Here is a 13,775-nt window from a genome sequence, read left to right as displayed (position 1 = left end):
GCTACACGAATGAAAAATGGAACCAAGAATTTCTTTATTTCGACGCCTTCGTATATTGACCCTGGTGCCATAGTGTGCCATTTCAACTGTTCCAACAAGGAGTTAGATCCCAGCTAGGCCAGAAAAGACAGAAGTCAATTTTAGTAACGAAATATGTACGTAATTTACTATATTCAGCACGGTATAATTAGGACAGGAAATTTAAATCTTTATCTTCGGATCAACAACACATAGTGCATATGATACATTGTGTTAATAATTAGATCTAAAAAAGTAACACAACTGGCAAAGGAAGACAATTTTATGACTGGTGCCCTGACCGGACCTCGAACTAACGATTTACGGTTAGTCGGCGTATATCATTGGAAATCCTCGGATTACTTAATCGCCTAGCCAGAGATTCCTGGAGTTTTTGTTAATTATGTTGTAGACGATTTTGTGGTTGTACATTCTGGATGAAGTCACGGCTGGGAGAAGGGTGGGATGTGATGGGAGTTTGTGCTATGGAATTTTCTGTATATAAAATGACGGGTTATTGAAATACAGCCAAATCTAGCATTGTTCGTACGGTAACTTGAAAAAGACTTTAAAAATAATATATGAATAATAAATACTTTTACATACATATCGATATGGAGGTATTTTTTCGTCTTGCCATACCGTGGTACATGTATGGTTGTGTTATATGATTTGATATGATTTCTTTTCCTTTTCCTGTAACGCGTCACAAGTAAACCTTATATATATATATATTACTGTGTATTATATCATTTTATGAATGTATTGTTTTCTGTGTGTAATACTGTGTATTATATCATTTTATGAATGTATTGTATTCTGTGTAATACTATGTATTATATCATTGTATGAATGTATTGTACCCGGTGTAATACTGTGTATTATATCATTGTATACATGTATTGTACGCTGTGTAATATTGTGTATTATATCATTTTATGAATATATTGTACGCTGTGTGTAATACTGTGTATTATATCATTGTATGAATGTATTGTATGCTGTGTGTAATACTGTTTATTATATCATTGTATAAATGTATTGTACGCTGTGTAATACTGTGTATTATATCATGGTATGAATGTATCGTACACTGTGTAATACTGTGTATTATATCATTGTATGAATGTATTGTACACTGTGTAATACTATGTATTATATCATTGTATGAATGTATTGTACGCTGTGTGTAATACAGTGCATTATATCATGGTATGAATGTATCGTACACTGTGTAATACTGTTTATTATATCATTGTATAAATGTATTGTACGCTGTGTAATACTGTGTATTATATCATTGTATAAATATATTGTTTTCTGTTTGCAATACTGTGTATTATATCATTGTATGAATGTATTATACGCTGTGTAATACTGTGTATTATATCATTGTATGAATGTATTGTATGCTTTGTGTAATACTGTGTATTACATCATCGTATGATAATATTTTATGATAGGTGGGTCGGATCATGTCAAATTTTTGTACTGTAGGTTTTATGTAATAGTGTAAATAGCTAGTTTGTTACAAAGTAATGTATTGACATGGCACGGGAAGGGTATCACTTCTATCCTATAGTATTATATCAATTCTAATGTACGGAGAATAGAACAGTGTCTATATCAGTGTATAATTGTACGAGGAATGTAATAGTGTATATCATACCATTGTATAATAATACATCGTACAGGAATGTAATAGTGTATATCATACCATTATATAATAATACATTGTACGTGAATTACTGTATGATGTGACGTCAATAATACTGTATGGTATAAAGTGTTATGGTATGGTAATATAGTGTCTATAACAACAGATCATGTGTTATTGTATGACGAATGTAATACCATATTTTAAACCATTATATGACGCTTGAAATATGACAATGTATTATACTTTTTGTGACCTCTTGTTGCACACAATAGTGTGTTGGAGCTTATCAATTAAATCTTGACAAATCTTAACGAAAGCAAGCCGTCTTCCAGATTCCGTTTGCAGTGGAAGTTCCATGACTATCCAGTTCTGTTTTCAATGTTGGCTAAAAAGGAACCCTGTGTTATTTTTTTCCGCTATGTGTCCTTTCACAACACTGGAATATCAGTTAGTTAGATCAGAAACCATATGGACTAAAGACCATGCCGTGTAACTCCTTCTGTATAGCAAATCGCTTTGGACCTTATTTTCAAAGAATTTAATCTATTTGTTTTAATAGAAACAGGTTGAAGCATTTTTCTGTGTAGTCGTCATTCCCGAGACACAATACAGTGAATATTTGTTTGCCATTATGCGAGCCGATCATTGGTTAAAAGATTTGACCTTTAACGTAGAATGAAATATTTACACTTCAGATCAAATCATTTGACTTCAGGTAAAAACGCACATAAAGGCAAAACAGACAGTTGTCCTTCAGGTAAAATCTTATCCCCTGATGTCTTACATTTATTTTAAAGCTTGGCATGCCATGGTGTTCCACATAATTTCCCAGGTTTAAAGCCATATTGGTGAGGTGCGTGCTACTGATTTTATTCGGATGTTTTAATACTACATCTCATTAAAAAATATTGATGGTATTACTATGAAGCTGGTTAGTTCTAGTTTTAGGACGCATTTTTATCGGCTAACCAAAATTTAGATTCTAAGGAAGTCCAATAATCATGATCTGTATAGTAGTGGTTGTTTACTTATGTGTTATCCACTTTTAACTATTTTAAAAATTGATGAATCAGCACAAATGAAGGTTGCATATTTTCCACAATATCTTTGCAATCATAGTTGTTCCACACAAATTGCGTGGTGACAACACCCATGATAATCGTTGAAGGGCACATTATTCTCTTGATCCGAGTCAAAATTGAATGTGTAACAAGAGGCCCAGGGGCCTTAACGGTCATCTGACTCTAAATTAAAACCCTTATATTATTGTAGTATGCATTCTCTGTAGCAAGTATATATATAGTGGCACTGTTGGCCATGGTAGCCATCTTGGATTTCTGACCGACCCAATAAATAATAACACTTGGTCTGGACCATCTAAGGATAATTTCTGGTAAGTTAGAGCTGAATCCCACGGTGTGGAATTTGAGAAGAAGTTTGAAATAGGTGTTGTTCAGAGAAAACCATGATTGCGCAATCATGTTACAAAATGGCCGCCATTGCTGCCATGCCAAAGTTTTTACGAGGCCTAAAATATAACAACACTTTGTTTGCCCTCCTTCCTTAACATCCTCACCAATTTCGAGCTCAATGGCACCAGTGGAACTGGAGAAGAAGTTTAAAATGTGTTTTTTAAGATGGCGGATATGGTGGCCATCTTGCATTTCAGACCAATCTAAAAAATAACAACACTTGGTCGGGATTATCTCAGAATCATTTCAGGCAAGTTTCAGCCCAACAGCACAGGTGGAACTTGACAAAAAGTTTAAAATGTGTTTTTGAAAATAGTGGTTATGGTGGCCATCTTGGAATTCGGCCCGACCCGAAAAATAACAACACTTGGTCGGGATCATCTCAGGATCATTTCAGGCAAGTTTCAGCTCAATGGCACCAGTGGAACTTGAGAAGAAGTTTAAAATGTGTTTTTCAAGATGGCGGCTATGGCGGCCATCTTGGATTTCGGACCGACCCGAAAAATAACAACAGTTGGTCGGGATCATCTCAGGATCATTTCAGGCAAGTTTCAGCTCAATGGCACCAGTGGAACTTGAGAAGAAGTTTAAAATGTGTTTTTCAAGATGGCGGCTATGGCGGCCATCTTGGATTTCGGACCGACCCGAAAAATAACAATACTTGGTCGGGATCATCTCAGGATCATTTCAGGCAAGTTTCAGCCCAGCAGCACTGGTGGAACTTGAGAAGAAGTTTAAAATGTGTTTTCAAAATGGCGGCTTTGGCGGCCATCTTGGATTTCGGACTGACCCGAAAAATAACAACACTTGGTCAGGACCATCTCAGGATCATTTCAGGCAAGTTTCAGCTTAATCCCACTGGTGGAACTTGAGAAGAAGATTGAAATGTGAAAAGTTTACGCACGTGGACGGCGCACGGCGGACGGCAGACGGCGCACGACGACGGACGAAGCATGATGACTATAGGTCATCCTAAAAATGGGGACTAATAGGAATCTACACATCAAGTCTGGGGGGGGGGGGGGGGGGGGGGGGGAGAGATTCTATTAGTCCCCCGATTTCACAGGTAGGATCTACAAATCTACTTGTGGAGAAATAATCCTCTAGTACTTCTCATGAAATAGTGATAGTGATAAAACTTTCATCTGACAACATCCAAGATGGCTGCCTGTTGGCCATCTAGATTTCCAAGTCTAACACAAAGCTATAAGGACACATCTAGGAACGAAGGGGAACCCACTCATCAATCTTGAGAATGATACTTCAAAATAGTGATAACAAGAATAGTTCAGTCAGACATACTATGGACCTAGGAAGCTGGGTGATTTCAGTAAGATGGTGGGCTACAAATGCCAACAAATAATGATATTATGTTGTGCTGATAAGCCCTCCTCATAATTTGAATCAAAACTGATGGTGTTTTCCCCTTTGCTTATAACAGAATAAACCTAGCGTTTTGGCTGGTGAAGTTATAAATAAGGAATATATATTGTAATCTTTCTATAATGAATTTTAATATGTAAAATAGTAGACATTTTATGCAATGTAATGTGTCGATTCGAAAACACACAGCATTAGCATATACTTAAGTACATTGCACTCATATAGTGTTTAACATGTCTTTTGTAACAATCTTATATAAACTATAATTACATGTACTACAGGTATATACCGTATATTTGTAAATTGTTTTGTTTTTATAGGGAACAACCAACCAATTGAAAAAATATATTTTTGAAACAGCCCCTGTGTATAGAACGTTGAGCCAAGGATAAAATGTCTGGCAGCCACTGATTGGCCAGTATGTTATGAAGTGGGAAAATAGATATGTAGCCTGATAGGTAACTATCAATAAGAAATGTTGATATAAATTTCTTAAGTCCGATTGTTTTTTTTCCCAAAAGTTCACGTAATAATAGTAAACAGGTAAACATTTAAGATTTTTGAGAATTTTTACTGCGAAATTCACCTATTTTCAAAATGGCTACCCTGGAGAAAATTTGAGCCGAAGGACCCAACTTTTTTTTTTGATTAGGTGTTATATCAGACCCTAAACTTTTGTTATAAACCATAATCGTCATATTCAATTCAAGAATTTGAATGAAATAATCCAAAACGTTAACACTAAGGTCTATGGGAAAACAATTGGTTGGTTGGTCTCTACATATAGCTACCGCATATGACATTTTGTGCCATCTAGCGTCCCTGGAAACCAGATGATGGGACCGACTAGCACATTTTCGGACGGGATTCTCATCTTGGAGGCATTGTAGCAGAATTTAGAGAGAAATTGAGATTCAGGGGGGATTGATGATGAAAATATGACACATGTAGTGTTACAAGGAGGACCATAGACCGGACAGATACGGACATACATTCTATATTTCAATGGTAGCGGTATATATCGTGGCTCGGGGTACGGTGGTATGCTGGTTGTACTGCTGGCACTACCCCGGTTCAATGTGTGGGTGTGTGTCTGGTTGTTCTGTTGTCGCTACCCCGATTCGGTATTCGGTGATGTGTTTGGTTGTTCTGTTGTCACTACCCCAGTTCAGTGTTTGGTGATATATCTGGTTATTTTTTGTTGTCACTTGCCCGGTTCCGTGTTCTGTGTCTGTGTTTCGACTCTTTTATCTAAATAATGGCTCTACTCCTAATTTTTTTTCTCGTTCGGCCTTTTTTTCTTCATTTTTTACAAAAAGACCAGAAATTAGGGGGTGGAGGAGATAACATTGAGTTATCTCCCCCTGATCTTTATTCTATATCTTATTTGTTTATATTTCTGAGTAGCACGATTTCTATACTTGGCTATTAACCAAAAGCCATCCCTTTAAATTTAAAGCTTATCAAGATATTAAAATTTACATTTCAAAATTAACTCAATTTTAATGTGGTTTTCTCTTAAGAATTTCATATCCGGTACCAATAAAAGAATCAACCTACCAGCCTAAGACTTGCAGTCAGGCACTGCATATTTTGATAGCATAGCCTATGGTTCTATCCTGTTCCAGAAAAGTTGTATTTGAAAAATGTGAAAGATGCTATAGGGAACAACCAACCAATTGAAAAAATATATTTTTGAAACAGCCCCTGTGTATAGAACGTTGAGCCAAGGATAAAATGTCTGGCAGCCACTGATTGGCCAGTATGTTATGAAGTGGGAAAATAGATATGTAGCCTGATAGGTAACTATCAATAAGAAATGTTGATATAAATTTCTTAAGTCCGATTGTTTTTTTTCCCAAAAGTTCACGTAATAATAGTAAACAGGTAAACATTTAAGATTTTTGAGAATTTTTACTGCGAAATTCACCTATTTTCAAAATGGCTACCCTGGAGAAAATTTGAGCCGAAGGACCCAACTTTTTTTTTTGATTAGGTGTTATATCAGACCCTAAACTTTTGTTATAAACCATAATCGTCATATTCAATTCAAGAATTTGAATGAAATAATCCAAAACGTTAACACTAAGGTCTATGGGAAAACAATTGGTTGGTTGGTCTCTTATATAAACTGTTATATACAAACTATAGGTTATAGTACATGTAAACTGTTATATACAAACTATAGGTTATAGTACATGTAAACTGTTATATACAAACTATAGGTTATAGTACATGTAAACTGTTATATCCAGACTATAGGTCATAAAGTACATGTAAACTGTTATATACTAACTATAGGTTATAGTACATGTGAACTGTTATATACAAACTATAGGTTACAGTACATGTAAACTGTTATATACAAACTATAGGTTACAGTACATGTAAACTGTTATATACAAACTATAGGTTATAGTACATGTAAACTGTTATATACAAACTATAGGTTATAAAGTACATGTAAACTGTTATATACAAACTATAGGTTACAGTACATGTGAACTGTTATATACTAACTATAGGTTATAGTACATGTAAACTGTTATATACAAACTATAGGTTATAGTACATGTGAACTGTAATATACAAACTATAGGTTAAAGTACATATATGTACATGTAAACTGTTATATACAAACTATAGGTTATAGTACATGTAAACTGTTATATACAAACTATAGGTTATATAGTACATGTAAACTGTTATATACAAACTATAGGTAATATAGTACATGTAAACTGTTATATACAAACTATAGGTTAGAGTTCATGTAAACTGTTATATATAAACTATAGGTAAAAGTATATGTAAACTGCTACATACAAACCATAGGTTAAAGTTCATGTAAACTGTTATATACAAACTATAGGTTATAGTACATGTAAACTGTTACATACAAACTATAGGTTATAGTACATGTAAACTGTTATATACAAACTATAGGTTATAGTACATGTAAACTGTTACATACAAACTATAGGTTATAGTACATGTAAACTGTTATATACAAACTATAGGTTATAGTACATGTAAACTGTTATATACTAACTATAGGTTATAGTACATGTAAACTGTTATATACAAACTATAGGTTATAGTACATGTAAACTGTTATATACAAACTATAGGTTATAAAGTACATGTAAACTGTTATATACAAACCATAGGTTAAAGTTCATGTAAACTGTTATATACAAACTATAGGTTACAGTACATGTAAACTGTTATATACAAACTATAGGTTATAGTATATGTAAACTGCTACATACAAATTGTAGGTTAAAGAACATCAGCAACTCCTGAAGTCAGGTTTCAATTGTTAGATTCTACTTTCTTTCATAGCTGGTTGCTGCCCTGATGACGCCCTGACTAAGTAGACTACCGGTATACCAATTGTGACCTGGCTTCAGGAGATGCTCCTCTTCTTAATCTTTTTGTTTACTATGTTTTTGATAAGGCTCTGTATCCACTAGGGATCCTCCTGGAGTCTGGTAGATGAATTACAATACAGATATCAACTGAACAGGACGTGGATTCTTGGAGAACTTCTCCAACTGGGAATTTTCCCTTATGTTATATACATCCCACACTGTCTGCTTGAACATTCATTCTGAGACCTAAAATCTTCAAATGATAACGAATCAGGTTGAAAATACAAGAGGCCCACAGGGCCTGTATCGCTCACCTGGTTTCATGAGATATGAAACAAGAATGATGCTTCAGTATATTTGTCGCTGGTATTACTATGTCAATATATATCATAAGCATTTTATATGGGTACATGTACATTGGTTTTATTTTAATGCTAAAAATGCCAAAAAGTCCATTAATCCATGAAATGAAATTGACTTTTGGCACGACCCCATAGGGATGCTACCACACAAATGTGAGTGATATCCATATTACTTAGTTTCAGAGAAGATCTTGTTAAGACTAATTGACCCCTTTTGACCCTGCCCTCTACCCCCTGGGGGTCAGCTCCTTCCTTTAAACAATTTTGAATCCCTACCCCAATAGGATGCTAATAGTCAAACATGAGCTGTTTCAGAGAAGTTGTTCATATCAATTTAGCCAAATTGACCCCTTTTGGCCGAGCCCCTCAGCCTCCAGGGTTTTGAATTTTGAATCCTTAACCCGAGGAATGCTACCAGTCACATATTAAAGATATCCATTGCTTAGTTTCAGAGAAAAAGTTGTTTATATCAATTCTGCCAAAATAACCCCTTTTGGCCCCGCCTCTTAGGTCCCCTGGGGGGTCAGCCCTATCATTTGTACAATTTTGAATCCCTACTCTAGGGGGTTGCTACCAGGCAAATATGAGTGATATCTATTGCTTAGTTTCAGAGAAGAAGTTGTTTATATCAATTTAGTCGAATTGACCCCTTTTGGTCCCGCCCCACAGCCCCCAGGGAGGTAGACCCCACCATTTGTACAATTTTGAATCCCTACCCTAAAGGGATTCTCACAGTCAAAATTGAGCAATATATATTGCTTAGTTTCAGATGAGAAGTTATTCATATCAATTTAGCCAAATTGACCCCTCTTGGCCCCGCCCCTCAGGCCCCCTGGGGGTCAGCCACACCATTTGTACAATTTTGAATCCCCACCCCATAGTGTTGCTACCAGGCAAATATGAGCAATATCCTTTGCTCGGTTTCAGAGAAGAAGTTGTTTATATCAATACAGCCCAATTGACCACATTTGGCCCCACCCTTCCGGCACCTGGGGGTCAGCCCCATCATTTGTACAATTTTGAATCCCAACCCCAAAGTTATGCTACCAGGCAAATATGAGCGATATCCATTGCTCGGTTTCAGAGAATAAGTCGGTATCATCAATATAGCTATATTGACCCATTTTGGCCCCGCCCCTCAGGCCCCTAGGGGGTCAGTCCCATCATTTGTACAATTTTGAATCCCCACCCCAAAGTGATGCTACCAGGCAAATATGAGTGATATCCATTGCTCGGTTCCAGAGAAGTCGTTAATATCAATATAGCTATAATGACCCATTTTTGCCCCGCCCCTCAGGCCCCTAGGGGGTCAGCACCACCATTTGTACAATTTTGAATCCCCACCCCATAGTGATGCTTTCAGACAAATAGGAGCAATATCCTTTGCTCGGTTCCAGAGAAGAAGTCGTTTTTATCAATATAGCCAAATTGACCCCTTTTGGCCCCGCCCCTCAGGCCCCTGGGGGGTCAGCCCCATCATTTGTACAATTTTGAGTCCCCTACCCATAGGGATGCTTCTGACCAAATTTGGTCAAATTATGATCAGTGGTTATGAAGAAGAAGTCAATTGTTGACGGACGGACGACGGACGGACGATAGACGACGGACGACGGACGCCACGGTATGGCATAAGCTCACCTTGGTCCTTCGGACCAGGTGAGCTAATAAAATGATTCTCATTTTCATATGTATAATAAAATTATTTTTTCTATAACAGTAAAATTAATACACACAACTCATCCTTTACAATTAAATCAACATCTCCTGGGATTTGTTATAGTGGTGTCGTTTTGAATGGTTTGTTGCTTTTCAATAACATTCTATTTACTAAACACTTTAACAAGATGATCGTACAAACGGTTGTTTTTACAACACTCCATTCCTTCCTTTGCTGTGTCTAAAACAGATTTGCCCTCCCTGTCCAGTATTGTTGTGATGTCATACTCACCTCCTGATGATTCTATGTATTGTTTTACATGTGATTCACACTCGGTGAACATGTCTACATCTGATGTATTCTTAGCTATATAATGTAGGCAATGACGGCCGCCATTATCTACAGCTGTGGTTAGTGCTGAAATGTCTCGCATAAATAAACACAAACCTCCCTGTGTCCATGTAGACAACTCACATGTAACACTGTCCGTCCTCTATTATCTACAGCTGTGGTTAGTGCTGGAAATGTCTCACATAAATAAACACAAACCTCCCTGTGTCCATGTAGACAACTCACTTGTAACACTGTGTGTCCGTACTTATCTACAGCTGTGGTTAGTGCTGGAAATGTCTGACATAAATAAACACAAACCTCCCTGTGTCCATGTAGACAACTCACATGTAACACTGTCTGTCCGTACTTACCTACAGCTGTTGTTAGTGCTGGAAACGTCTCGCATAAATAAACACAAACCTCCCTGTGTCCTAACATACAACTCATATGTAACACTGTCTGTCCGTACTTATCTACAGCTTTGGTTAGTGCTGGAAATGTCTCGCATAAATAAACACAAACCTCCCTGTGTCCATGTAGACAACTCACGTGTAACACTGTCAGTCCGTCATTATCTACAGCTGTGGTTAGTACTGGAAATGTCTCACATAAATAAACACAAACCTCCCTGTGTCCATGTAGACAACTCACATGTAACACTGTGTGTCCGTACTTATCTACAGCTGTGGCTAGTGCTGGAAATGTCTCGCATAAATAAACACAAACCTCCCTGTGTCCAAACATACAACTCGCATATAACACTGTCTGTCCATCATTATCTACAGCTGTGGTAAGTGCTGGAAATGTCTCGCATAAATAAACACAAACCTCCCTGTGTCCAAACAAACAACTCGCATGTAACACTGTCTGTCCTCTATTGTCTACAGCTGTGGTTAGTGCTGGAAATGTCTCACATAAATAAACACAAACCTCCCCGTGTCCTAACATACAACTCACATGTAACACTGTCTGTCCATCATTATCTACAGCTGTGGTTAGTGCTGGAAATGTCTCACATAAATAAACACAAACCTCCCTTTGTCCTGACATACAACTCACATGTAACACTGTCAGTCTGTCATCATCTACAGCTGTGGTTAGTGTTGGAAATGTCTCACATAAATAAACACAAACCTCCCTGTGTCCAAACATACAACTCACATGTAACACTGTGTGTCCGTACTTATCTACAGCTGTGGTTAGTGCTGGAAATGTCTCGCATAAATAAACACAAACCTCCCTGTGTCCTAACATACAACTCACATGTAACACTGTCTGTCCTCTATAATCTACAGCTGTGGTTAGTGTTGGAAATGTCTCACATAAATAAACACAAACCTCCCTGTGTCCTGATTCACAACTCACATGTAACACTGTCAGTCCGTCCTTATCTACAGCTGTGGTTAGTGCTGGAAATGTCTCGCATAAATAAACACAAACCTCCCTGTGTCCTGACATACAACTCACATGTAACACTGTCCGTCCTCTATTGTCTACAGCTGTGGTAAGTGCTGGAAATGTCTCACATAAATAAACACAAACCTCCCTGTGTCCTGATTCACAACTCACATGTAACACTGTCTGTCCATCATTATCTACAGCTGTGGTTAGTGTTGGAAATGTCTCACATAAATAAACACAAACCTCCCTGTGTCCATGTAGACAACTCACATGTAAAACTGTGTGTCCGTACTTATCTACAGCTGTGGTTAGTGCTGGAAATGTCTGACATAAATAAACACAAACCTCCCTGTGTCCATGTAGACAACTCACATGTAACACTGTCTGTCCGTACTTACCTACAGCTGTTGTTAGTGCTGGAAACGTCTCGCATAAATAAACACAAACCTCCCTGTGTCCTAACATACAACTCATATGTAACACTGTCTGTCCGTACTTATCTACAGCTTTGGTTAGTGCTGGAAATGTCTCGCATAAATAAACACAAACCTCCCTGTGTCCATGTAGACAACTCATATGTAACACTGTCTGTCCGTACTTATCTACAGCTTTGGTTAGTGCTGGAAATGTCTCGCATAAATAAACACAAACCTCCCTGTGTCCATGTAGACAACTCACATGTAACACTGTCAGTCCGTCATAATCTACAGCTGTGGTTAGTGCTGGAAATGTCTCACATAAATAAACACAAACCTCCCTGTGTCCATGTAGACAACTCGCATGTAACACTGTCTGTCCGTCATTATCTACAGCTGTGGTTAGTGCTGGAAATGTCTCGCATAAATAAACACAAACCTCCCTGTGTCCAAACATACAACTCGCATGTAACACTGTCTGTCCGTCATTATCTACAGCTGTGGTTAGTGCTGGAAATGTCTCACATAAATAAACACAAACCTCCCTTTGTCCTGACATACAACTCACATGTAACACTGTCAGTCTGTCATCATCTACAGCTGTGGTTAGTGTTGGAAATGTCTCACATAAATAAACACAAACCTCCCTGTGTCCAAACATACAACTCACATGTAACACTGTGTGTCCGTACTTATCTACAGCTGTGGTTAGTGTTGGAAATGTCTCACATAAATAAACACAAACCTCCCTGTGTCCTGATTCACAACTCACATGTAACACTGTCTGTCCGTCATTATTTACAGCTGTGGTTAGTGCTGGAAATGTCTCGCATAAATAAACACAAACCTCCCTGTGTCCTGATTCACAACTCACATGTAACACTGTCTGTCCTCTATTGTCTACAGCTGTAGTTAGTGCTGGAAATGTCTCGCATAAATAAACACAAACCTCCCTGTGTCTTGATTCACAACTCACATGTAACACTGTCAGTCCGTCCTTATCTACAGCTTTGGTTAGTGCTGGAAATGTCTCGCATAAATAAACACAAACCTCCCTGTGTCCTGACATACAACTCACATGTAACACTGTCCGTCCTCTATTGTCTACAGCTGTGGTTAGTGCTGGAAATGTCTCACATAAATAAACACAAACCTCCCTGTGTCCTGATTCACAACTCACATGTAACACTGTCTGTCCGTCATTATCTACAGCTGTGGTTAGTGTTGGAAATGTCTCACATAAATAAACACAAACCTCCCTGTGTCCATGTAGACAAACTCACATGTAACACTTGTCTGTCCTCTATTATCTACAGCGTGGTTAGTGTTAGAAATGTCTCACATAAATAACACCACACCTCCTGTGTCCTGATTCACAACCTCACATGTAACACTGTCTGTCCTCTATTGTCTACAGCCTGTAGTTAGTGCTGGAAATGTCTCGCATAAATAAACACAAACCTCCCTGTGTCCATGTAGACAACTCACATGTAACACTGTCAGTCCTTCAATATCTACAGCTGTGGTTAGTGTTGGAAATGTCTCGCATAAATAAACACAAACCTCCCTATGTCCATGTAGACAACTCACATGTAACACTGTCTGTCCTCTATAATCTACAGCTGTGGTTAGTGCTGGAAATGTCTCACATAAATAAACACAAACCTCCCTGTATCCATGTAGACAACTCGCATTGTAA

At 37.6% G+C, this 13,775-nt stretch overlaps 1 protein-coding gene across 1 annotated transcript; it reads right to left on the bottom strand.

The window, feature by feature from the left end:
• Positions 1–10,155: 10,155 nt before the first annotated feature.
• LOC117327698 (serine/threonine-protein phosphatase 6 regulatory ankyrin repeat subunit A-like) lies at positions 10,156–13,348 on the bottom strand. The gene has a single exon (XM_033884809.1). It carries the CDS (start codon positions 13,143–13,145, stop codon positions 10,338–10,340), a length of 2,808 nt encoding a protein of 935 aa, XP_033740700.1. The 5' UTR covers positions 13,146–13,348; the 3' UTR covers positions 10,156–10,337.
• Positions 13,349–13,775: the final 427 nt, after the last annotated feature.

The sequence above is a fragment of the Pecten maximus genome, chromosome 5 (assembly GCF_902652985.1).
Source record: "Pecten maximus chromosome 5, xPecMax1.1, whole genome shotgun sequence".
NCBI lineage: Eukaryota > Metazoa > Mollusca > Bivalvia > Pectinida > Pectinidae > Pecten > Pecten maximus.
Note: the sequence above shows the minus strand (reverse complement) of the source record. Positions and strands in the feature narration are given on the sequence as shown.

Excerpts from the sequence above, each read along its gene's own strand:
- LOC117327698 (XM_033884809.1), bottom strand. The coding sequence starts at position 13,145 with ATGTCAGGACACAGGGAGGTTTGTGTTTATTTATGCGAGACATTTCCA.